Genomic DNA, 25,767 nt, shown 5'->3' on the forward strand with positions numbered 1-25,767 from the left:
GTAAAATATTCTGGGAGATCTTTTTGAGATCTTTGTGAACATTGCTGCAAAGAATGTTAATGAAGTTATTCAGTATTTTTTGGGAAAGGACTGAAGTGATCAGAGATTTGCTGGTTATCCAGTAAAATTATACTTTTTATAGTACCTCTGGTTTTGTTGTTACTTTGTTGTCATTCCTTAGAAGTTTTGGGACTAACTAGCCATGTTGTTCCATAAGGTATTCCCAGTTTCTGCATAATGATTCAGTATATGGCAAAGTTCTAGTTCATTGTGCTCTCTCCTTTCTCCCTCCCCTCAGATTTCTAGGGAAGATCTGAATTCTAAGTATATTTCAGTCTGTGTGAAAATGTTTTTAAATATGGATCCTTTTATCCTATACAGTCAAGAGAGGAGAGCAGAAAACAAGCTCTTGCAGCTAAAAGGGAGAAAAGAAAGGAAAAGAGAAAGAAGAAGAAAGAGGAACAAAAAAGAAAACAAGAAGAAGATGAAGAAAACAAGCCTAAAGAAACTCTGGAACTTCAAGAAGATGATGATGAAGAAGAAAATGATGATGAAGGTAAAGAAAAAGTGTTTCTGTGAACAATGTAGTTGTGGGGATGCCTTTCATTAATCATCTAGGTAAGGGAATCTGTTTAAAAGCTGGCTTCTCTGGTACTGTGACATTGTTGCTTCTGCACTGGTTCTTCCCTCTGCAGTCAGAGTTCCTGGCAAAACTCCTTTATTCACTTTCTCTCTGCCCCTTTGTCTTTTGTTCACCCCTCCCACCTCCACTCCACCCTACTTTGTTCCTAAAAGTCTTTTGCTCTTGGAGGATTTACAGCTGAATGTGGTGCAAATAGTCTGACAGCTCAACAAGGAGCATAATTTCAGCTGTAGTGTCTTCAGTCAGAGCACTGATTTCTGTATATTGTGGCTTTTGACAATATATCAACGGCTTTTCTTTCAGTGGATCAAGAAGTTCCTATAGAGCCTCCTAGTGCAACTACTACGACTACAATTGGAATTTCTGCAACTTCAACTACTTTCACAAATGCCTTTGGGAAGAAGAGAGCTAATGTGGTGACTACCCCCAGCACAAATAGAAAAAATAAGAAAAATAAAACAAAAGAGACTCCTCAGAACATGCAGATAATTTTACCAGATCAGCATATATCTCTAGCACAGCAAAAAGCAGATAAAAATAAAATAAATGGAGAGCCAAGAGGTGGTGGTGCAAGTGGGAATAGTGATTCAGATAACTTGGATAGCACAGATTGCAATAGCGAAAGTAGCAGTGGAGGGAAAAGCCAAGAGTTGAACTTCACAATGGATACAAATTCGTCTGAGCGGCGCTATGCCTCATTACTTATCCCCTCTCAGGAAGAAAAAACGAGCAGCTCTGCTTCAAAAACACCAACAAGGTGAGACTGCCATATTGCTTCCCTGTTGTTTCACAGAGTTTTACCTATGCCAATGTAAAATTTGTAGCTTAAGCTATACACCAACTGGTACATTCCCAAAGTCTTGAGAAACTGAGTTTGCTTTATTTGTGTAGTTCTTAAATAACACTGTCAAAATTGTTGTATGCAACCTCTTTGAAATGGTGAAGGTAAGATTATTTTTTTTTAACGGGCTAGCTAGTTTTTAATACTACTTCAGCAAAGGAGCCAGTTACCTCTCTGTGCTATTTAAGCATCCATGTTGCATTGTCAACTTTATTAGAATAGATTTGAAAGTGAATATGCTGGGAATTGAAAAAGGAAATGCCAGCTTTACTTATAATCAATTTACAGAAGTGGTTTCATTACCTTTTGATTGTTTTATGGTTTCATCATTAACTCAGTTGAATTGCAATTTCTTTGTTTTAAGGAGGGAAGAAGTTGATGACTCTGAGCATTTCACCTGCCAGGTTGATGGCCAGTTTGATTTAACTTTGTCAAGCCAGAGGTGAGAGTCACAAGAACTTGGTGAATGTACAGGGACTATATGGATGGTTTGGAAGATAAAATATAATCGTAAACATAAAAATGAGCCTTTTTATAACACCAGTTTCTAGATAGGTCATTGGTCTGAATCAAAAAGCTTAGATCCTGTCTGGATCTGTAGTAGTCTTTGATTATTTTTATGTATAAGCAGTGTGAGTCTGATCCTCCATAGTTTTCTTTTTTCTTTTCCTGCATTAAGGGAGGGGAGAGGGTATGGGGGTTGATCTACAGGACAACTGGCTGGCTGAGAACCCAGCTTCAATAAGAACGCAAACACTACAGGATCAAAAAGAGCAGCAGGTGTTAGGACTGTTGCCAGATTGATTGAGGCACTTGCCTGAGAGCACGAAGGGAGTTGGGGTTTTCTTTTTTTCTTTTCTTTTTTTCCCCTAGTTTAAAATTAGGGGCAGAATGAGTGGATTTGTCAGCCCTTGTGTTTGGGGGGGTGTATGTTTTGGATTACCTTTAGGAATGTTAGAAACTGGATTTTGTCTACGTACTGGTTTATGAACACAAACCTTTTGTCCAAGGTCTCCTAAAAAACCCTTGAAATCTTGCGCAGTTCACTACAGCAGGAGTAACTAAATGCATACTTCTAACTCCTTGTTGGAAGTGGTGCTTCTGTTAAAGTACACCTAGGAAGCAAGACAGTATGTAAATATCAAAACGGGGCTAGTGTATTTTATTAACTTCTGCAGGTGCTCTTTGGCTTTTGCACTAGGCAGACTTTGTCTGAAAATAATTTCTAAATTTGTTCTTCCTGAATTCCTCTTCTCTCTAGTCATAGACGTGCCAATGCCAAGGCTACTGTAACTGAAATATAAACTCAGACTTCATAACAACACTTCTCTGAAAACATACCTAGAGATTTTCAAAGCAGAAAAAAGCTTTTAAAGTCTACCCAGGAATCACTGTTCCACAATGTACTTCATTCTTTTCTTTCGTATGCATTTTCTTGTTCTCTTTGGTTCAATCTTAACAGTTACCTGAGAACAAGTAAAGTTCTACGGAGAACTTTCAAATGCCTTGGGCAGATGTACTATCAGAGAGCTAGAAATTACTAAGGTAAAGAGAGAAGACACTGCTATTTTAAAAGGCATATTGTCTAAACATTGCTTTTCATATAATCAGTATGCTTGGGTTACTTAAATGTGGATAGATCTCTGAAGTTTGTATATAGTATAAACAAACAATTTGCCTGCAAGAAGACACAGTGAATGTAAAATATGGTAAAGAATGAAGAATAAAATGGATAAATAAAAATTTGCATGTAGTAAAGAGGAGGAGTGATGCTTAGCAGGATAGCTGAAGCATGAGGTCCTTTGTAAATTTTCCAGCTATGCCTTGCTAGTATAACGTAAGGCTAGTTTTTCAATAACTTTTGAATGTTGCTGAGTATGTTTCAGTGCTGCTGATAAACTTGTGGGCTCCCAGTGCTGCTTTTTTTCACCTCCACATAGGTCAGTTAGCCTAACAAGAGATTGCCTGTTCTCTTTAATTTTTTTTCTCTCTCACCCAAACTTTGTGATGTTTGTACCACTAGAACTGCTGCAGCTGTATTAGTACCGGTAATGATATTTGGGCACCTGCTTCCAAATTTATGTCACTGGGACTTAAATACATAAATGTGTTCAAATACCTGTGCCTCAGTTAACCATGCATAAAATGGGGAGTGAGGTGTAGAAGCAGTTTCCAGGAAATCTGTAACAATAAGACCTGAAAAAGACATTTTCAAGTACTTAGTAATAAAAAGACATTGTTGCTAAAAGTACCATTTATTAAAAAGCTATTTGAAAAGGAGGACATAGTATAGACACATTATCAAGATGTGCCTAAGTGGCTGTGTGCCACCTGTTATAAACTATTTTTTTCTGATGTCCTTAGTGCTTCTGGTATTACTTCACTCAGTTTAGCACTCCACTTCTTGGAGGAAGGATATAGGCTGTGGATTAGAAGGTAAAAAAATTACCTGTGAAGTCACCCAACAGTTGCTCCAGGTGGAAAATAAGAATGAAAACAGTTCATGCTAGTAGTTTTAAGCTGCAGAAATGTACACTGTAATGCTGTCGTTTTCTTCTGTAAATTATAATCGGCACATTTCTGTTCCCAGACTTGACAGTGAAGGTCATTCAAATTCTTTGTCAACTACTTATAAGCCCGTTTCCCTGCCTCTGACCTCTCCAAATGTAAAGCTGAATCTGACTAGTCCAAAAAGAGGCCAGAAGAGAGAAGAAGGCTGGAAAGAAGTGGTTAGAAGGTAAAGACTTCGATTCTGTGTTTAAAAACTCTGTGAGCTCTTCAGCTTGTAAATTATTCTCAAGGATTAGAATGTCCAACAAGCTTAATTACTTAGTTGTATGATTAATTTATAAAAAAATCTATCCCCCTTCCTTACTCTTATAGTGCTGTGAAAAAAAATTGCATCCTAATTTTAGCATCTCCTCGCTAACTTAAGATCAATATGGCATGAACATGTTATTTGACTTAACCTTTGTGTTGTCAAATTTTACCTGTGACTTCAGTGGAGTAAAGGCTGTGGGGATAAGATAAAAGGGGGAGGGAGCAGATGGCAGTGAAAAGCCCCAGCATCCAATGATTGCTTGCATGTGAACTAAAGGCGGGATGGATGTTAGCAGAGGAGAGATGGATGATCTTCAAGGCTAAAACTCATAGTGCTTTGGGTGATGATCTTGTTTGCTGATTCCATGGAAAATGTTGTCGCCTTAAACTGAGTGCTAGAGATTCCATTAGATTTAAAGGTTTTCAGTGAAGCAGGCTTTCCCTTTGAAAATGTACTGGGTTTTATTATATGGCTCTTAACACACCAGTACTTCCGCTGTAACCTTTATGATGTCTACTACTTGTAACTAGAAGTGATCACCTGGCTTTCCTTTTTTGTTCCCTCTATCAAAAAGGAATACAGCATAAACATAGAAGTGTCAGAGGCTTCAGGTGCACTTATAATGCCCTCCTGTGTTTGTGTTCTGCAATGGTAGTGACCAAATATGCTTGTTTTAGAGATTTTTAGGCTATGTGCACAGAGCATAATTGTACAAAGAATTTAACGCATTGATTAGTGGAAGCCACAGACTGTTCTTAATAAAGGTTAAAAAGGCAATTTAATCTGAAAATGTAATTTAGAGTTGGTTTGGTCTCTGCCTTTTATTGTATTCACAAATGGGGTTCTCCTCTGTGACATAGCCTTGCTGAATGTATGATTGCAGGCTGCCCACCACTTGGTGAGTCATGCAGGCATGAAACCATTAAACAGGCAGCAGAATTTTCCAGGGCTGCACACAGACCCCACCATTGGCCCTGGAGCTGCTCCGTCTCTCCTCCTGGGTCTCTTGAGTCTCATAGGCTCAACTCAGCTGCTTGGTTGGGTATTGTCTGCTCTTCTGCTGGAGGTGGTAGGGTTCTAGAGATGTCATCCAAACTCCAACCTTTCCTCATCCCTGAGGAGTCAGGCCTTACATTATAAAGAACGTGACCACAAAGCATGCAGTCCAGTGCAGCACTGGTGTTTGCTGTGCCCTGACTGATTGAATCATTTATCCTACCAGAGAGCTTTTTGGTGACTTTAGATGCATATGCAAAATGCCCGGGAGCTGCATGTCTTCCTCTTTTAAAAGTCTCTCTTGGTCTCAACAACAGTTCTCCTTCCCTCTCCCCTGAGTAACCCCCTGGCTGGAAGGGATGTCTATCAAGGTAGTAACCAATGAAAACATCCCTTCTGCCCTTGACAGGCAAGTAGGCAGAGTTTTGAAAGACCCTCCCCCTAGCAACACTCTGCAGCCAACACCAATTGAGCAATTTCAGCTGCAGAGAGGAGGGCGCTGCTGTTCGGGAGCAAAAAGGTACTGTTTTGAGCACTTCTCAAGGTAAAAACCATCGAGCTTGATGGGTAGGGAGGGAAACAGCAGTGGGTGATGGTGGTGGATGGGAGCCTGGGCACTGGGGTGACCTCTCCTGTAGGAGGAATGTCTCCATGGGTGGTGGCATGGAGCTTCTAGTGGGCTGAGGTGGAAGCAGACCAAGGTACAGTTAGGAGCTCTGTGAGTAATGTGGGCATACCTTGAAAGTTAGGTGATGATGGAAGCTCTGGTTTGGGGAGGGAGTGACTGGGATGTCTAGCTTGAGAGAGGAGCCTTGGAGGTGGGAGTGGGGGAAGAAAGCCCAAAGCATTGAAACAGCCTTGAAAGAGACCTGAGTGCATGCTCTGAGGACCTGATTTTTGGGAATGGGGAGGGTTGTAGAATGCTCTTCTGCAGTAGTGGGGGAAAGAAAAAACACCTTGACAAGATGACGTGATGCTTTAGAACATTTCCATGTATTTAGATGTGTTTGAAGTAAAATGAGGTTCCTTTAAGTCCTATTAAGTGAGAAATAATTTCCTGATGATCAAGTTACTTCCACGTTTCCAAGACTGGAAGGTGAAGGTGGCAGTCTTTTGGGAGGGGGTGGTGGGGTAGTGATCTGTACAAAGTTTGGAGGCACCTGCACTGTGATCACAGTGGTTTCTGAAACACCTTTGAATCCCCACTAATTGTTCAGTGTTGAACTAATGCACATCACTGACGAGCTCGAAAGTGGTATATGGGCTTGAGAGGTCCGGCCTTTAAAGTCTGGGGACAGTAGTAGCCCAGAGAGACCTTGGCTGGGGTCTGGTTGCAAGCATAGCTCGTGTTCAAAGACTTCCCAGTACTGTATGCCTGCACTGACCCACCAATACCATGTGAATTAGAAAAATCCTTAATTGACTTATTTTGCTGAACACATGGGTTGCAGTGTTGTGGCCTGACAGTGAGCTTGCTTCTGAAAATCTGTGCTGCCTTCACAGTGGCTTCCAGCAGCTCCTTAAATCAGAGCTGCACAGTTTAACCACCTGCCATCTACCATTGTGTAGCATCACCAATAAACTTTCAGATCTTGAGTTCTGAGAGATGGATACTAAAAGGCTTGTGAATGCAAGTGGTATTACAGAGCTGATCACTGGGAAGATGTTGGGAAACCACCTTCTTCTTATGTAAACCCTTGCTATAAACAGTCAAAGTAGCTACGCCATGGGCTTTTAAGTTTGAAGCGGTGCTATTTATGTAAATTTAGGTTGATAAGCTAAGAATTTGTCTCACTTTGAAGGTACACAAGATAAGGTAAAATCCAAAAGTGTTTCTGAAGCAGTGTGAGGCACATATGTCTGTGCCACAACAGTGGTGGAATAAAACGCTTCTGGAAAATCCTTGTCAGGTATTGAGCATGATGAGTAATTTCAGTGGGGGGGAGTTCTAGAGAGGCTCCAAAGGGTGAAGAAAATATCAGCAGAAAACCACTTGCTGCCCTGAAACTTAAGAATATTGCATCAGCCACCTGTTAGCCAGCAAGGTATTTTTGCATGCCTTTGAAGTCTTGAATACGTTTCACAAATTTGTGATCTTTGTGATATAGGTCAAAGAAATTATCTGTCCCAGCTTCTGTCGTATCTAGAATAATGGGAAGAGGTGGGTGCAACATCACAGCAATTCAAGATGTGACTGGTGCCCATATTGATGTTGATAAGCAAAAAGATAAGAATGGAGAGAGAATGATCACTATAAGGTACAGTATCTAGAAATTAAAGTCTTGAGTTAGTCCACAATGTCATTTATTGAGGAGTTTGCTTTTTAAGACAGACAGCTGCTTGGTTCTATCCTACTAGGAATAGAAGGTACGTTACTGCTGCCAAGAAATGCTGAAGGTCTGCTTCTTTAAAGATAATCCTTAAGATATGCCAAAGTCAAGAAGTAAATCACTGGAGTAAACATACAATAGACTTGCATACCAGTACAAAATTGTGGCTATGGAATGTTGCGTGAAGTGGGGTTTCCTTTTGCAAAAGATAAATATTTTTGTATTTAATCTAGGGGCGGTACAGAGTCAACGCGATACGCAGTGCAACTCATCAATGCCCTTATTCAAGATCCTGCCAAGGAACTAGAAGACTTGATTCCTAAAACTCATATAAGAACACCTGCTTCAAGTACCAAATCAATCCATGCAAACTTTTCATCTGGAGTCAGCACTGCAACTGCTTCAAACAAGAACTCCTTTCCTCTTGGAGCACCACCCCTAGTCACATCGCAGTCATCAACACTGTCTACTTTCCAGCCTACTAACAAATTAAACAAGAATGTCCCAGCAAATGTGCGCTCATCTTTTCCGGTGTCTCTTCCTCTAGCTTATTCTCACCCTCACTTTGCCTTGCTGGCTGCTCAAACTATGCAACAGATCCGGCACCCTCGCTTACCTATGGCCCAATTTGGAGGAACTTTTTCACCTTCACCGAACACTTGGGGACCATTCCCAGTGAGACCAGTTAATCCTGGCAGCACAAACAGCTCTCCAAAGCATAGTAGTTCGAGTCGTGTAGGTAGTCAGAATGGAAATATTTTACAGACAGAGTCTCCTGGATTAGCTACTAATAGTTGTCCCATTACTGTCTCTTCTGTAGCTGCTTCCACTCAACCGCTGTGTGTTACCAGTAATCGGACTCCCTCTTCGGTCAGAAAGCAGTTGTTTGCTTGCGTTCCCAAGACAAGTGCTGCAGCAACAGCAATTTCAACTGTGACAAGCGCCTGTAGCACTCTGCCTTCAGTTTCCTCTGCCCCCGCAAACAACGGGCAAGTGCCCACAGCATTTCAGCCATCTAATGCTCCACAAACACAGCATTCCGCACTTAAAGCAGAGTCTTTCTCTGCTGTCTCAGCACCCAAAGAGAAGGTGCCAGCACCAGACCAGCTCGCTGCAAATGAGTGTGCACCATCTTCCGTTGCAAGTAGTTGCAGTATGTCAGCTAGCAGCAACTCAGGAGTCACTGAAACTCACCCATCGAGTAGCCCTGCACCGCTAAATAATGTCCAAGATGAAATACTGCCGACCAGCATGTCAGATATCAATCCCTCCATGTCGATGCCTTTTTCATCCAGCTCAGAAACTGCTCCTTTAAGCTTAGCGTCACCCAGGTCAGTTGTTGCAGATAATCAGGACAACAGTAACTTACCTCAAGTAGCTGTACCAGCACCTCGAGTTACTCACAGGATGCAGTCCAGAGGTTCTTTCTATTCAGTGGTACCAAATGCAAACCTCCATCAAGATCCTCAGTCTATTTTTGTTACGAATCAAGTTCCTTTGGCACCTTCTCAAGGTCCACCTGCTGCAGTGCAGCTTTCGTCAGCCATGAACGTTATGAACGGTTCTCAGATGCACATTAACCCAGCAAACAAATCATTGCCTCCTACCTTTGGGCCAGCAACGCTTTTCAATCACTTTAGTAGTCTTTTTGATAGCAACCAGGTGCCAGCTAACCAAGGATGGGGAGACTGTCCACTCTCTACCCGAGCAGCAGCCGACCCATCTTTCACTGTTCAGTCTACCTTTCTGAATAACGCTGTGCTAGGACATGTGGAAAACGCGCATCCTGACAACTCCAAGGCTCCTGGTTTCAGGCCACCTTCTCAACAGGTTTCAACTAGTCCTGTAGGTAAGTCATTAAGATCATGCACTGGACAGAACACTTTCTCCAACCATTAGACTTTCAGAATCTCAAACTGATCGAGAAGTACTTTACAAATGACAGCTAGAGAATACTAATATAATGAGGATGGCCTATATTTTCCAAGTGCTCTTTAAAACACTGATTATTTTTTCCCCTCTTTTCTTCAGCTCTTGTAGGATGTTAGGTGTTGGGAACATTGCAGACATTGCATTGCTTACCCTCTGTAAGGCACAGGAATACTTCCACCTGTTTGTAGAGTTCAGAATTGTAACTTTTAAGTTGAAATGAAATATAGGGTTGGGTGATACCAAACCTGAAACACTGGGGCCAGGACTCTTGACAGGCTCCAGCTGCAGGAGAGTGACTGCGTGCAGTTGTTCAGTATATTATCTGAGACTCCAGCTTGACTCAACGAGGGTAAACTCTCTGTACCTTTTGTCTCTCGATACGGCTCTGGGATTTTAAGAAGCTTATGTTGTGATTTGGTGTGCTACAGCATAATAATAATAATACACTAATGTGTTTTGTTAGGAAGTTACTGTCCTGCTGTTAAGTATAGCAGTTAAAGCTTGTCTGCATTTATTTGAAATGGGTTAGGAACACTCACAGTGAGTTCTCTGCCCTTGCTGTGCTGTGCCTAAAGGATTATTATCATCTTAGTGTTAAAACTATGCTGCAGGCATGCTGAACCCATTTGACTGGAAGGGGCCCTCAAGAGATCTAGTCTGTGCCACCCTGTTCTCCCCTTCGTTCTTGCCATAATGGCTTTGTGGTGCCTTGAAGCTCAGGGTAGCTAGAGAGCCTTGCTCTGAAATTGTCTTCACTCCCACAGTGCGTGGTTTTAGATATTGGAGCTAACGCTTCAGGACCTGAATGCTGGATTGACATGAGTCAAGTATAGTTTGACTTTCAGACTAAAGGAGAGGGGGCATTTGGAAGATGTGGTGAGAAAAGATTTTTTGGTGTTCCTGTTCCTCTCTGTTGAGTTACAAATGTGCAGGACTTCTGAAAACCAGAACACTTGTCTCTAACTAGCTTTAACCACAAAACTGGGATATTTACTATGACTCTACTTTTCTTAATACTTTAACTTGGGCTGTATAGCTCTGCAAAGTGAGTGAATACCTCGAGCTCTGGGGCCATGTCCAGTCCCAGTGCAGTAAGCAGAACCAGATGTAATTAAGGCTGTGTAAGGTAAAGTAATGACCTTGTTCATCAGGCTGCTAATAAAAGAATTGCCAGACCCTTCTCAGGAGACTCCAGAAACACTTTATGTTGACTCAGCTTTTTTTCTGCAGTGCTCTAACCTGGGAGTTGGTAGTTGCTGGAATAATCCTTGGGGAAGGAGGCTTGTGGCAAATGCTATCTTCTGAGTTTTGTGATGATCACATCCTGCCTTTGCAAAGATGGCTGACTGGGACTTCTCATAGCAGCAAAAAAATTTGCTGTTCCTTTATGCTAAGGTCATCTGTTTGTCATTGGGAAGAATTTCTTGGTCCTTTATATATCCTTAAGTAACTGTCTAAATCTGTTTCTTCCCTGAATTAGGAAGGTTAGGTAGATACCCAAGGAAAGCTCATGTATTTGACTTTAGGGGAGACAAGTGTGAAGTTCTGCTCGACTGAAGCACAGAAATACTTGGATAGAACACTGGTGGTTTGTGGGGGTTTTTCTGAGCTGGGATTGGGTTAGGGTATTGCAAAGCGAAGAAAAGCTGTGGATAGGTGCATGTGCCACTAAAATTTTGCCTGGCAGGAGGTGTCTGGTTAGTCAGGACCTTAGTTGATTCATTTAATGTCATTCTACTTAATACTGTTTTTGATCACTTTCATTTCCGAATCGTAAATTCTGTCACACTAGAGCAGTGGGTGATGAGGGGAGCCTGGGGAGAAGGGAATGTTTTGAAGGTGTGCTAGTGAGGAAAGGAGTGGGGGACGGTAGGCTGAGGAAGTTTCTGATGCCTTCACTGGGAGTGAAGGTGCTGTCCTGTGGTCTGTCCACCCATCTCATTCAGTGACTCTTCCCAGGGGAGCGGACTTTTCCACCCAGCTCAGGCTCTGAGGTGGGCTGAACTGGGGACTGCCGTAGCTGTTTCCATAGGGTTCATTGGCAGGCTTCACGACACTTTGAGAAGGCAGGAAAAGGCCAGTCACTGCTGGTTTATGCTTTGGCCAACAGCACTGTGATGGACAAAGAGCGGTCTGGGCCTTACCTAGCAATGTGGTACACTTCTGTGTGATGAGTGCAAGTAGTAATGGCCATCAAAGCAGGTGGACGCTGAGCCTTTAATCTCAGCTATGACTACACCTAACAGAGCAGAGGTTTGCCTGTCTTGCAGAGTTGGGCTGTGGCAAATTTTCCCACAAATCGGCATCTCTTGGTGATCACTTCTAAGCTGATTTGATGGGAGATTTTATATAATTTGATCGAGCATTAAACCACCTTTTTTTTAATAAGTTGTCACCTCAGCGTGGAGTTTGGGTACTCTGCCTTTCCTGTTCATGGGTAAGCTCTGTTGCAGCTTGAGTTTTCTCTGATTCAGCAGTTCCTTTGAGGCATGTGTTTATCTTCTCACCAGCTGTGGATCTGTTCTGGACATGGCCTTTTGTCTCACTTATGTCTTTAGATGTCTTGTCCTAGCAGCTTGCAGATTGAGGGCAGATTTGGCCCAACCATTTGAGGAGGCTGTGGAGACGACCAAAAGAAGTTAATTTGTTACCTCTTTTCTCTGCATTGTAAGGAGGAGTTTGAGACCTTGCTCATGTGGCATTAAAAAGTATCACAGACTTGAAATATGCCAGCATAGGAAGCAGCACATGAATATGAAGTTGCATGAAATGGCCGGGCTCCCTGTTTTACATGGAGTAACCCAAGTGTTGGAGCTGTTTCTCTAAAGGTGGAGGTAGCCCCCTTAGAGTAACCAGTTTCTGCTGAAGTGCCCGGGGGGCTTTGATAGACTGAATTTTGAAGCAGACTACGTGAAATTGATACACCAGCCTCAAAAGTTCAGTTACACTTTCAGAACATGATGAAGAGTTAGAATTCATGGCCCAAGCAACTGTGGAGTATGGTATGGCAAAAGCTTTTAGTATTACAAAACCTGATTTTGTTGGTAAGTACATAAATAAGAAGCTGATTGCTGAAATTGTTCATAGAAGCTATTTTCAATATTGAGCAAAGGGATTTTTCATCCAGTTTTATGAAAGGCAAGATAATGATGATAAAAAGTGTTCTTTACAGCCAGAAAACTGACTGCCCTGTTGAATTTGTGCATCTCTGGCTGTCGTACTTCCTTCAACCTGTAGAAAACACACAGCAGTACCGGAATGGTCTTGGCTGTACAGTCATTGCACTTTGAAATCTGTACATCCATCCTACCAAGTCTTCAAAAGATACAGCTGGGCATCTCTCTTCTGCAGAAGAATTATTTTTGTCATAATCTCTGCCTTGTTCTCTGTTTAGGAAACCAGCAGTCCCCATGGGCAGCAGTAGCTCTGTTACCCCTTCTGTATGGGGCAGAGACTCGGGATCTTTGGTGATCTGTCAACCAGCTGGAAACGTTTCTCATGTGTGGTGTAATCAGTCACTGTAGGGACCTTTTGACTGCCTCTGAGTTGACTTTAGTGGATGAAGGGTTAGCAGCGGTGTCCCGTTTGTAGCTCCACAGCAGATGCACAGGGAGAGCACCCAGCTGGAGGTGCTGCACTCTGCTTACAGCTAGGCTCTGTTCTGGAGGCCAGTCTGCAGCTCTAGACAAACACACATCTGTCAAATTGTGTTTACAGTCAGAATGCACCGGCATTAGCATCCTCCTTGTAGCCATCTTGTACTTTGTGCTATTACAAACCCTGAAAGATTGTCCTCCCATACTGAGATTTGCTCATCTGAGCACCCCATGTTCTGGTGGTGGTGGTAATTTACTTCTCCTTGTCTGTAATGGAGACTCTCTTTTTCTGACCTTTGGAGTACGGCTAGTGAGAAAAATACCTACGTCAAATCCAGTGACTCGCTTCTGTCAGTGTGAGCAGGTTGGATCTGGCATTTCTGGAAGTGTAAACCAGGTTGGTTTGGTTGATTAATATTGAAGGAAAAAGACATGGTTTTCAGGAATGCATCCAGGAGATGAAAGGTGCACCTCTAGCCTTATGACATAAGCTATTGCCTGTCACCACTGCTGTTTGCAGCCTGCTGTGGTATAAGTAGGTACAACCTTCAGTCTTGCTGTGTAGCAATATTGGCTGGTCCTGGTTGTGGTCATTTTGAAACGTTTAAGTGGCTTTGAAACTACTCTTGCTTAATAGGCCCTTGAAACTAAACCCAAACCTCAGGTAAACATATAGCCATGCCTGTTTCTGCTTTCAGGTAACGATGTGTGATAAGAGCTTTTACAATATTTGGAGAAGTACTTAAAAGCTTTGGCTTATTTAAAACCTGTAATTACCCCTTGCTAATAATTTTTGTGAGACTTTGAACTTTCTCTCCATCTCTCCCTTCCTCTCACTCATCCCTGTAGAAGGCAGCCCTCCCACCTGTTGTGCTGTGCATTGTCAGCCCTGTTTCTCTGGACACAGCATTCTCTGACTGATCTATATGTGAACGTACCTATAGGATGGCAAAAAATACACTGCAACGAACTGTTTCCCTGGTGCTGGATTCTCCTGGGACTCTCACAGAGCCCTGTATCCCTGTTTGACTTGCGTGGCTTTTTTGTAAGCTAAGATCCTTGCCACACCCAGCTTTCCTCCTTTGCCCTCCATGCTGCGATAATTTCCTTTCAGTGACCAAAGGGATGGCTATTTTTGTCAAAACTTCAGGCCAAACCAGAAAGCATACAGAAATGCCTTCTGTCGGTTTCTAAAGGAGAATCATGCACTGTAAAGTGAACTTACCATGTGCAGATACCCCTGAAGGTGATGAGATGCTTTAATTATATTTGGAGCACTAGCTTTCTCTGGTGCTTTGAAGCAGGTTCCCAAAGACAGATATTTAATCAAATTTATGTTTATTTCAGGCTTACCCTCTCTAGATCCATCCAACAGCTCTACAACTTCTTCTTCAGGTCCTTTGACAGGCTTTTCAGCAAACATACAAGGAGCACGGGTTTACCTTCAAGGGCCAGCGCCTGTTGGGACTCCCAGCTTTAACAGACAGCATTTTTCACCACATCCTTGGACAAGCGCAACAAATTCATGTAGGAACTTCATGGGTCTGTCTTAGTTAACTATAAATTCATAGCTATTGTCTTTTAGTAGATTTGTAACTTGAGGGGAGATCACCTAGTCATGCACAAAATGCTTTCCAATTGTTCCAGCAGCTGTGATAATGGTGTGCAAATCCCAAGCTGTACTATTTTGCATTTTTTTCCCATGTAAAATGCCACTAGTTCTGCTAGCATTAATAAAGGCATATTTGGACAAAAAAAAAAAAAATCAGTCATTGTAGGCTTTGAGAGGTGAGGCCATGAAGCTGTGGGGGAGTGGAGGTGATTACACCAACCTAAAGATTCCCTGCTAAATAGTGTGAGTGTAATATTAGGTGAAAATGTCATGTTTCCCATGGTTTGAAGTTACAATTGCCTTTTTTTCCTATTTTTTTTTTTAATTGGGATTCTGGAATTGTTTCAAGTTACTTAAAATTTTCTAAAACCTTTAAGCGTCATCCAAGGTAACACTGGGTTTTCCCCCTAATGGGAAGAACATAGAAGTAGCTTTACAGAAAATACGGGTCTTTGATTCAGAATCTTAAGTGAAGAGGCTTTTCATGTCAGTGCATGCAACTTCATTGCCACTCTGAGCTTAAGAACCAAAATGTTTAAAGGAGTGCTTCAAAGGAAGTTGGATTTCCCAAGAAGAGTTAGTGACACTTCTGAAGTTAGTGGGACTTAAGCTCTCATGTTATACATGGCTTTGGGAAGCTGTCCAATTCCTCTTCTGCTAGAAGTGGTGGATACCAAAACTAGACTGTTTAGATATTTATGGTATTTTGGCTGATTTTTTCACCTCTTCCTGAAACTCTTCCATGTTTCTTATTCTTTCTTGTAATTATTTTAGATATACTGCTATGTCATGATCATATCACATGATTGTAATGGCTGAAAGTATTAATGTTAAGGTTGATTTTTAGAGTTAAAGTATAAATAGAATTTCCTTGAAAGACTTGAATGCTTGCCAAAAAAGCCTTTAAAACCTTTTTATTATTTGCTTTGAGATATTGAGGGGATAGAGTGGTAGCATTTATGCTTGCTAGCTTGTGTGCTTTGTGTGTAATTAAGCAAGAGAAATATTCTTTTCAGCAGGTGAATCTCCTATTCCATCAGTTTCCTCAGGATCATCTTCACCCCTTTCAGCTGCTTCTGCACCTTCTAATTTGGGCCAGCCGAAAATGGGTAATGCCAATCAAGATCGAAAGGTACCCCCTCCCATTGGGACAGAAAGGCTTGCTAGAATTCGACAGGGAGGATCTGTCACTCCTACGCCCTTAGGAACCAACTTCACAGCTCCTGTCGGTCATAGTGGTATTTGGTCCTTTGGAGTGAACAGTGTATCTGGTAAGCCTGTTGTACAGCCTGGGGTAGCCTAAAGAAACTTCTAGGGCCTTTTGGAAGTACTACATTTGACAAGAAAGTTGGGGAGGAGGAATAAAGTTCCATGGTCTGTAATCAACTTTCACGTAGTATGTCCTGAAGGGAAAACTGATGTCAGTGGTGGGAGAGTGTACATCAACGAAAGTGCTGTGTTTTTTTCTCCTAATGTAGGTGGTTCTCACCCAACCTAGATTATCTGTCAGTGTATATTTTTAAACCCTGAGAACAGTTCAGAAGTTTCACATTAAATCTATTGATCCAGAATTTAAAAAGCAAATACATTTTATCTGTTAAGGGCATCCATTTTGAAGTCTGACCCTTGGTCTAAAAGGACACTTGCCTCTGTCCAAGTTTTTAGCTTGCTTTCCATTAATGTTTAAAAATGTTAGTTGTGGTGCAACTAACGCATCCAGAAGACATCGTTGTGGATGCTGATTTTTGCATTGATGTCCTCGTGACTCTTGAACAGTATGGGGTAACTTCTGTTCCAAGCAGCCCGGGTTTTAAAAGAATGACTTTGAAACGGCTGAAGTTTTATGTTCAGTTTCCTGGTAGTTTGAGGTTTTTTGTGGAAAGGAGGAGCCGCAGCATTTGAGGCCTAAAGTGTTTCCATTGGCAACTTTAAAGACAAATGTTTAATAGTCCTGTATTTGTTAGGCTTTTCAGTGAAGTCCTCCATACTTTGGTTAACTTAGTGTCTCAGCATTGCTGTGTTTTTTTTCAAGATAACTTGCATGTGCTTGGAGGTTTATTGGATCTTAGCTGTTCTGCTGTGGACACCTGAAACTTGCAGTTATGAATAGTTCCTGTTATATCCACACTTGTCTGGAGGATCAAGATGAATGTACATGCAGATGACAGGTGCCTGGCCAAACTTCCCTGGCCTCACCAGTCTCTCGTCTTTCCCTGTTTTTGCCCCTGTCATAAGTGTAACTTTTTTTCTGTGATCCTGTGTTACATGAGAGGATGCAGGAGCTGGAGGGAAAGGAAGTGTATGTGTGTATAGCCAGCCTTATATAGTGTTGCCTGCTGCAGCTTCTGTGGGGAGAGACCTTGATGCTACAGCTACAGACGACTTGTGTGTTTGCATTGGCTGTAATGCGTTACTAGCCTAAAAACTGCAGGGATCTTCCTGCTTTGCATAGATTGTGGAAAGTCTGCCTTTGCTTAGAGCAGAGCTCTAAGATACCTCTGCAGCTGCATGTTTTCTGGGAGCCTTTGGGTGTATGTAGGTGTAAGCAGCAGCTGAATTCTACTCCGGAGTATATTCAATGAATTGTAATTGGCCATTTTCGATCTCTTTCCAGAAGGCTTGTCAGGTTGGTCTCAGCCTGTCATGGGAAATCACCCGATGCATCAGCAGCTGTCGGACCCAGGCACATTTTCTCAGCATCAGCCAATGGAGAGAGATGATTCTGGAATAGTGGCTCCCTCTAATATTTTCCACCAACCTATGCCAAATAGTTTTGTGGATTTTTCTAAAGTAAGTTACAGAGGGCTGGATTTAGTCTATAAAATGACCGAGGACTGACTTTGTTACATCTCCTGTTCTGCCTGTTTACAGTGTATGTGTGTGCCTCTTCTACCATTGCTTGCCACACCTAGTCCTGAATGTCCTTTCATCCCAGTACTGACTAGAAAAGGTGCCCAAGGCTGGTGTCACATTTAAACAGAACCAGAATTTGTAGATTGCAGATGTTCTCCTATCGAATAGCTGAATGTCTTCATCGCTTTCCACTGTTTCCTTTCTCAGAGGCTCGGTCACTAGGAAATGTTTCATAAGGCTTGCTCAGCTCTGGAGGCTCATTAAAGATTTGCTTAATGCTTTCAGTACAAATTGTGCCCACAAGTACTACATGCCTTTCTTAAAGAAGCAGCCGGAGAGAGGACTACTTGGAAGTCTATGCCTTGTATGTAGCTTGAGGCAGGTGGATGTAGCCAAGCTTTAGTCAGCTCAGCCACCACTGGAGGAATGTCCAGGACAACAGCAGAGCTGCTCACAGCATATTTTAAAAGTAGCTGTATTATGTGCTCTTGGGATCTTCTAAATTGCAGAGCAGCAGTCATTCAAACATGGGAAAGAAGTATCATCATTGTAAAAGCCTGTTCTGTAACTTGCTCTTTATGAACTGGAAGAATATTTTAGACAGCCATTAATAATTTATAGAAAATCTTCAACTCCGAGCCTTGTAGACTCAAGCTGTGTATATGGGCTTGGCTGCAGTGCAGCCCCTGGCTGCAATCTTGTGTGCACCAAGGTTATTGCATGCTGCAGAGGTGAGAGGGAGGAGCACTGAGGTCACTTCGTACAGCTTCTGTGTCTGGCTTTATGGGGTCACCTGAAAGTGCTGTGCAGAGGCTCCTGCATACTGGCAAGGGGTAATTTCAGAAAAATGGATAAACTGATTTGAATCTCAAGCTCTGAATAGTCCCGATATTCAGTACTCTGCCTAGGTGTGCAGGGATGCCCAGTTTCCTCACAGTGCTGAGATACTTGCCAGTAGGTGAACATTAGGTACAGATGTGAACTGCCTCTGTCATCTTGGCAAACATGGTACTATGGTCATCCTTCAAAACCACCAACGTCTTCACTGGCGGTGCTTTCTCTTGTTCCCTCAGGGCTTACCGATTTCCATGTATGGTGGCACTCTAATACCTTCGCATCCTCAGCTAGCAGATGGCCCAGGAGGCCCCCTCTTTAATGGGCTCCATACTCCAGATCCTGCCTGGAATCCCATGATCAAAGTTGTCCAGAACTCAACAGAATGTACTGATGCTCAGCAGGTAGTGTGGCAGCTTCTTTTCACCTTTGCTTACCTGTGTTTTGTTACGGTGTTGTGCTTTGTTTTATTTTCTTTATTTTTGGATAGGTGAGATGTTTTTTCAGTTCTTTGATACTAGATTTGAGATTGTTTGCATGAGTTTTTCCCCTACAGTGCATGTATGTATATAAAACATACATGGTGCTATCTGTACCAAACCTTTCACATTTCAGCACTGCTCAGCCAGGTAATCTACTTTGTCGTGAGAGGGTTTATATCCATACTTGGCATCTTGCAGGTTCTCGGTCAAACCTTGGCCAGAGCTGAAGAGGGCTCCCAGCCTTTGGGCAGTCTGGTTGTATTTTAGGGGGAAGCATTAAGCTAGCCCTCTAGTGGTTAAACATGCTGTTAAAGGAACCTTTATTTGTTTTCATAATTTACTTGTCTTTTTATTTCTTGCTGTAGATTTGGCCTGGCACCTGGGCACCTCACATTGGAAACATGCATCTCAAGTACGTCAACTGATTTAAGGGGGTCTATCGTTTTGTTTTAACCTTGTTTGGGAATCTTTATGATCTTGGAGAACTCTGGGGATTTTTTTGATGTGCCTAACTAAGCAATTTTCTGTGGGCTGTAACGATGGAAACTTGATTGCCCATTGTATAAAAAACAATTTATTAACCTATACAAGCTGATTTTGTTCTCCAGTTAGTTTAGCCATTTTGAACTTAAAAATCAGACATAACTAGTGCTTTTGGCTAAACACTACTGAGTGTTCCTTGTATGCAGCAGAGAACTAGCTAATTACATGATTTCAACCTTTTAGGGTGGTAAATACATGTATAATTGTTTACAGACTTAAAAGGAAAAGCTGAGTAAATTCAATGTCGTATAGTGGCTCTACTTTATGTAGCCTGTATTAATGTGAAATATTTACCTGAATATTCAATAAAAGGCAAACAGTATTTATAGGTTGTGTGTGAGAATTTTGGAACAGGCTGTATCTTGCTGTCATTGGTGGCTGCTGCCGTGCCCAGTGATGCATCTCTTCAGTGTCACATAACTGGCACGTGGATGCAGTCGGGGTTTGGGGGAGGGTTTTTGATCTGCCGTCATCTGTGAGACAAGGTTTGCAGAGTCCTTCCTCCTGCCAGTTGTTAGCCTTTTATTTTTTGTGTGTGTGAACGTAGTTGTGCATTATTTTTAATCCTTCTGGATTAGTTCTGCTGCTTGTAGCACTCTTTTTTTCCAGGTGGGTCTCCTGAGAGATTAGGTTTTCAGGGGCTGGAAATGAGGGCTTGAGTTGACAATGTGACAACTGATGGCCTCTTAATTTGCAAAGGTAAATAGGTAGCTTGTAGGTAAACACAGGGTTTCTTCACCTGACTTGCTGTGACCAGCTGCCTGGAAGCAAGAATCATAGGAAAGCAAAGACCACTTTCCACTAGAGAAAAACATTCAATTCTAAGCTTTCCATAACCCTTCAAATATTGTAAGAGATCCTCAAGGCCTTTCTGTGAGTAAGAAGGAGATTTTTGCACACTGCTTAGGGTGAACATCCATTCTGTAGCCAGGTGCAGAAGTTCCCCACTTTCTGCTCTTGGACTATGCTTATTTCTGCTTTTTGCTCAGTGGTGATGCAGTAACTACACTTGAGTATTTGGTCCATTCCTCAAGCAGGTAACTGCAGTGCACGTAGTGTCCAATGTAATGGACCACTTTTGGTGGTCCCTCAGATCAGATGGAGACTTCTCCACCTTCCTCCACCTTCTCCAGACAAATCCCTACATGTAGCAGCAGAGTTTCCCTGGGAAAAGTATGAGGAAGGAGTACTGAAAACCCAAAGTGCACAAGCAGTATTGGAGTACTGCAGGCAAATAAGCCTCAGAAATGCTTGGCATGATATATTCAGGTATTTTATCTAGTATTTGAGGAAAAAAATGCAAAAAACATTAAACTGCTGCTGCCCCCCTGATAATGCAAATGCTAAAGGAGAAACACTTGTGTTAACAGTAATTGTACTGAAAACAGATGGTATTGTAGTGCAGTAGGTGTTTGCTCTTGGGGTGAGTTGCAGGGGAGGGGCCTCCTCCACTCCACCCATGTGGGCTTCATGGCTGCAACAGGCACCACCACTTCCTCCTGCCCCATTCCAGGGAGCCACCATCTCTCCATTCCGGATGGCTGCAGCTCCACACTGGGTGGCACACTCTACTCCACCACATGGAGGGGTAGGACCCAGCATGGGAATGGGGTAGTCCCTTGAAAGGAATTGTGGCCTCAGCTACCCCATCCCTGCCTTATTTAGGCAGCTCTTTTCTGATTGGGGTCCCTTCCTGGGCTCTACCTTTTGCAGCTTAGTCTTTGGGGCATGGGTGCCTGCTCTGGGCACTAGATCCCGGCAGGCCCATGGGGTGGTGGCTTCCCTGGCAGCCCAGACCTGGAGTGGAAGAGGGAACCCCAGAGCTTTGAAGGAAGATACCGCTAGAAGTTAGGGCCATCATTGCCCTGTGGTACTGAGGGAAGCAAGCACAGGCAGTGCCTGGTGCTTGTACTGCTGGGGAGCGGTCTGCCAGCAGTGCTGCTGGGGTGGTAGATGCAGCATTGGTCCTTTGGAGGTAGGTCGTGCCCAGGTATGGCTGACTGGAGCTGGGGGAGGTACAGGGGGCTAGCACAAAGTCTTCTCCCACCTTGAGTTCACCAGCCCTGGGGGAAGGTACTGGGTGGTGCACCTCCTTCCAGGGGTACCCTAAGTCTTCCCTCTTTGCCCCACATTCCAGCCCAGGTCCTTTACTTTGCTGCCTGTCCTCAGGGTAGCATGTGCCCACTTCTTGTGCTGGGAATGTTTCAGCTTAGCTGAAAGGTGCCCACCCTGTGGACGCTGGCTCCATTGTGTGCCTCCAATAAGCTTAGCTGAGGCTGGAGAGCCAGGCCCAGTGCTGGTGGAGCCAGGGCAGGTGGGGGTTCTGTAACATGTTTGTGGCACAGGGAAGAGCCCAGCCTGCACAGGAGCTCTGGCCTTGCCGCCAGACCCTGGCAGGGAAGCAGTGCAGGAGGGCACCGCAGACATGGCATGTGGCCTGGCATGACTTCGGAGATCACTGGCAGGTGACTGGGGCATGGGAGGTGGGGGGAGGCAGCACATGCCCTGGGTGGGCACTGTGACCTGGGGTTGTACACCCAGCAGGCTGGCACAGTGGAGGAGGTGTCCCACTGAAACCAGTGCATTATTCTTGTGCAGGGCGCAGCAGGGTGGCTTGCTGGCTGAGCTGACGGGAACGGGTCCCCAGGTACAGACCCCCCATGGTGCCATTAGGAGGGCAGCCAGCCTTTGCTGTTTGATAGCTGCAAGGAGCCACACCCGAGCCAGCCACCTCTGGGCAGGATGTGCTGCGGAGCTGCCTGGCTGTTGGGCTTGGGCTGTGCCGGGTGCCCCAGTGCTGGCCCTGCCTTCCAGAGAGTGACTATGGTGTCAGCTATTATGAGGCACGTGCATTGAGGCTGGACCCTTTGTACTGTGCCTTGGCAGAGCTCCAGGAGTGGCAAGGGGAGGAACGATGGGGGGAAGAGCTGCTGGGCAGGGTGGGTGTCACAGTTTGCTCTGTGAGAAGCCCCACAGTAGCTCCAGAGCCGTGTCACTGAGCCATGATTGAGTGCTGGGTCCCACCCCCTACTCACTCCAGGCTCAGGCTGCAGTGCTCAGAGATGGGGGCAGCCAGGGGCTGGCAGCGACTGACAGTCCCCTGCTTTTGGCAGGTACCCGCATCATCTACGACCGCAAGTTCCTGCTGGAGTGCAAGAATTCACCCGTGGCCAGGACCCCTCCCTGCTGCCTGCCCCAGATCCCCGGTGTCACATCCCTGGCCCAGTCCAGCCTCGCCAAGCTGGAGGAGCTCAAGGAGCGGAATGAGAGTGGAGAAGCCATGCCAGGTGAGCAGCCAGGCATACAACCCCACGTATGTGCTGTATGTGCTGCATGGGGCTCCTGCCTGGCTGTAAGGGCAAGGGGAGATCCCACCTCAGCCCCAGTTCCAGCTCCTGACCCCTTTGCCTGTACATTCCTCCCAAAGCAGCCCCATCCTAACCCTGGCCCTGTATCCCTCCATACCCTTGCAGATCAAGACCAGTTTGAGATGGACATCTGAGTTTCCAGCTCCCCATCTCCAGGCCATGGCTGGGCCTGTTCCTGGGCCTCATGGAGGTGCTGGCACCGTGACCAGCTGGCTGCAGCCCTCTCTGATATTGGAGATGGATGTGTGACACCTCAGGCTCTAGCACAACTGGCTGGTGCAACTGCCTAGGAGCTCATGCTTGATCAATAAACACCATGAAACCCTGGTGCTGACCTGGTGTATCTCTGTGCTGGGGCTTAGCTGGGATCTCAGAGCCCTGGGGAGGGGAGCTAAGAGGACCCAAGAAGCACCAGGAGCCATTTTAGGGTGGAGAGGATCTCTGCCTCCTGCACCAAGACCCTGTGGCATGGGAGTAGTGAACACAAGGATTGGGGTCACACACAGCCTGCCCCAGCCATGGTGGGGCCAGCTGGTGATGTTTTCCTGTGAGCGGAGGAGGGACCAGCATGCTGCAATCTGCTTGCTATCCAGGGTAAACATTAACAACCTGACCTGGTTGGGCAGCACTAGCGCATGGTGACGTTTCTTCCTGGATCTCCCTGTCCCTGAGGCCACCCAGGTCTCTTTGGTCCCAAACCTGGGTCTGAGCTGTGCCAGGAGCCCAGATGGGAGCATGGACTGTAGCTGCAGCACAAACCCTGGATGTGCTGGGCTGCTCTGGGCTTGTAGCAGGTTGGCCGCTCCAGCCAGCCTAGAACTCCTCAGGGGCCATCTCCTGCTGCCGAAAAACTGGGCCCTGTGCCTGCTGCCATGTCAGGCTTTGCCAGCTGGTGCAGCAGGGAAACGTAGCACTGGCCACTGAGCCTCAGTGATGCTAGGGGTGCTGCCAGGGCCACTCCTTCCCTCTGTGGGCTGGAAACAAAGCCAGGGCAAGCGCCTCTTGGGCCAGCTTGGAAGCTGTGATAGCCTCACCCAGGAGCCTTGTCTCCTGATGCTCTTGGGAGAGAACCTGGGACCAGCCAGAGAACCAGCCAGAACCCCAGAGCAGGCTGCAGCTAGGGGCAGGTTAGTGCCATTTATTAAATGCCATGTAGTGAATCACCACCAAAATGTTGCAGTGATTAAAATCCCATTTTCCTGTGTGAGGAGTGGGAGGCAGAGATGCCCACGCTCCCTTATGCAGTGTGGGCCCTTCTCCTGCCGGTGGCCCTGGGCATAGGTTGCCCTGCTCACAGTTCACAGCCCAGTCCCTGGGCATCAGGGATCCTCCTGGCCAGGTCCGACCTCAGTGCTGCCATCCATTGCGGCAGCAGGCAGGCTCCTCATCTCAGCAATCAGGCGCTTGACACCCACCAGCCACTGGCTCACCTCGTTCACGTGGTCCACCATGAGTGAGCGGTGGATCTCATCAGCCATGTCCCAGTGCTGTTCCTGGAGCTCTGTATGTGAGGGAGAACCCATCAGTGCTGTGGGGTCAGCCCTCCCGTGGGTGCCCCCGGTGCTGGCCTGGATACAGCCCCCCTTGCCCCTCACCTTGCACCAGGAGGCTCATCCTCCTCTTCACCGGGGCTGACAGCTTCCCCTGAGCCCACGCGCCCCCCAGCACCGTCAGCCGGCGCCCGATGTCGTCGCACACTTGTTTCTGGAAGCAAAGATGAGCAGAAGGGGGGCACTGCCCACTGCCGGCTTTGCAGGGTGGGGGGCCCGGCCCGGCCCCCCGACTCCGCGCCCCTGCCGAGGGGGAGAAGGGGCTGGGGCCTCACCTGCAGGGCGGGACGGCAGGCGGCCAGGGCCTCCTGCAGCGGGGCGAGCACGGCGTCGGCGGGCACACCGCACTCCTCCGGGCGCGCTGCCGCGGCCGCGCTCGGCTCCCCGCTGGCTGCCCGCGGGGCCGGCCGGGCGGGCCCCAGCGGGGGCGGCCCCAGCGCAGCGGGGGCGGCGGGCGGCTCCGGAGGGGCACCTGCAGTAAGAGGCACCAGCGGGGAGCCCCGGCAGCCCGAACGCGGCAGCCCGGCCCCCGCACAAGGACGGCGGCCGGCCGCGCGGAGCGGCACCCTTGTCACCCCATCAACCGAGCCCAGCCCAGCGCGACGGGGGCAGGCCCCGCCGCCCCACCGCGCCGGCCTCTGCCCCCTTGGGGCCGGCAGCGCGGGCAGGGGCCGCCGGCTCCGCTGCTCCGCAGCCACCGCCACGCAGCAGGGGGAGCCAGGTCCCCCCCTCCGTGCCCAGGCGGGAAGGAGGGCCCGGACCCCCTGAGGGGAGGGGGCGCCGCTGTGGCGCCAGTCGTTCGGGGGCTGCGCTGGGCCCCGGCTCCCCCGGAGCAGCCCCCTGCCTGGGCAGGCGTGAAGCTGGGGGGGCGGGGGTGGGGGGAGCTTTGCGGGTGCTGACCTGGGGGAACTCCCGCGGGCGGCGCGGGGACCCGGCGGGTGAGCGGGGCTCGCCTGGGACCCCTGACCTGCGCCTGCAGCCCGTAGGAGAACTGGGGGGGGTCGTTCCAGCCGCGCTCCTGGTTCCCTGCGGCAGCGAAGGGCATAGTGAGACCGTGCGGGGGACTAAGGCGACGCCCCCGAACACGGAATCCCGGCCCCCTGCGCCAGGATGGAGCTCGCTCCCCCAGACCCGGGGCTCCCACCGCCACGGACACGGCTCTCCCGCAGGTCCCCCCGCCAGGGCCCGGCGCCCCCTCCCCGCCGGACCGGAAGTTCATCCTCACAGCGACCCGAGCCCCCTCACCCGGCTTCACGTAGAGCTCCGCCATTCCGCCACGTCACGCCCGACCACGCCCTTTCCGCCTGGCCGTGGGGGGCTGGGAAGGGGTGGGGCCACGCGAGGCACCGCCCCGCCGGGGAGACTG

General features: G+C 46.4%; 2 protein-coding genes across 20 annotated transcripts in view; one reads left to right on the plus strand and one right to left on the minus strand.

The window, feature by feature from the left end:
- LOC119152012 (ankyrin repeat and KH domain-containing protein 1) overlaps positions 1–23,178 on the plus strand; it is a 117,101-nt gene extending 93,923 nt beyond the window's left edge. For 4 of the 19 annotated variants that reach the window (XM_037396544.1, XM_037396558.1, XM_037396550.1 and 1 more), the window contains 16 exons: positions 382–556; positions 947–1,400; positions 1,849–1,926; positions 4,075–4,221; positions 5,711–5,821; positions 7,410–7,559; positions 7,865–9,480; positions 14,507–14,701; positions 15,788–16,042; positions 17,386–17,561; positions 18,698–18,862; positions 19,306–19,352; positions 20,997–21,071; positions 21,829–21,948; positions 22,597–22,770; positions 22,957–23,073. In XM_037396544.1, the coding sequence (XP_037252441.1) occupies positions 382–556; positions 947–1,400; positions 1,849–1,926; positions 4,075–4,221; positions 5,711–5,821; positions 7,410–7,559; positions 7,865–9,480; positions 14,507–14,701; positions 15,788–16,042; positions 17,386–17,561; positions 18,698–18,862; positions 19,306–19,352; positions 20,997–21,071; positions 21,829–21,948; positions 22,597–22,750 (3,918 nt within the window). In that variant the 3' untranslated portion in view covers positions 22,751–22,770; positions 22,957–23,073. Of the gene's footprint in view, positions 1–381; positions 557–946; positions 1,401–1,848; positions 1,927–4,074; positions 4,222–5,710; positions 5,822–7,409; positions 7,560–7,864; positions 9,481–14,506; positions 14,702–15,787; positions 16,043–17,385; positions 17,562–18,697; positions 18,863–19,305; positions 19,806–20,996; positions 21,072–21,828; positions 21,949–22,596; positions 22,771–22,956 lie in introns of those variants that run through there. The other 15 variants (XM_037396551.1, XM_037396564.1, XM_037396545.1 and 12 more) reach the window with 14 other exon arrangements.
- A 780-nt stretch (positions 23,179–23,958) lies between these two features.
- Positions 23,959–25,763, minus strand: SRA1 (steroid receptor RNA activator 1). The gene is made up of 5 exons (XM_037396583.1): positions 25,647–25,763; positions 25,302–25,427; positions 24,677–24,873; positions 24,447–24,555; positions 23,959–24,352 (listed from the first exon to the last, which is right to left on the minus strand). The coding sequence occupies exons 1-5, from the start codon at positions 25,669–25,671 to the stop codon at positions 24,171–24,173; spliced, it is 639 nt and encodes a 212-aa protein (XP_037252480.1). The 5' UTR covers positions 25,672–25,763; the 3' UTR covers positions 23,959–24,170.
- Between the last annotated feature and the right edge of the window lie 4 nt (positions 25,764–25,767).

This window comes from Falco rusticolus, chromosome 8 (genome assembly GCF_015220075.1).
Source record: "Falco rusticolus isolate bFalRus1 chromosome 8, bFalRus1.pri, whole genome shotgun sequence".
In the NCBI taxonomy this organism is placed as follows: domain Eukaryota; kingdom Metazoa; phylum Chordata; class Aves; order Falconiformes; family Falconidae; genus Falco; species Falco rusticolus.

Bases quoted from the DNA above. Each gene is read 5' to 3' on its own strand.
- SRA1 (XM_037396583.1), bottom strand. From the start codon at position 25,671: ATGGCGGAGCTCTACGTGAAGCCGG. The intron at 25,428-25,646 runs GTGAGGGGGCTC...TCGCTGCCGCAG, and splicing joins GGAGCTCTACGTGAAGCCGG to GGAACCAGGAGCGCGGCTGG. The intron at 24,874-25,301 runs GTCAGCACCCGC...CTCTTACTGCAG, and splicing joins GCCCGCGGGAGTTCCCCCAG to GTGCCCCTCCGGAGCCGCCC.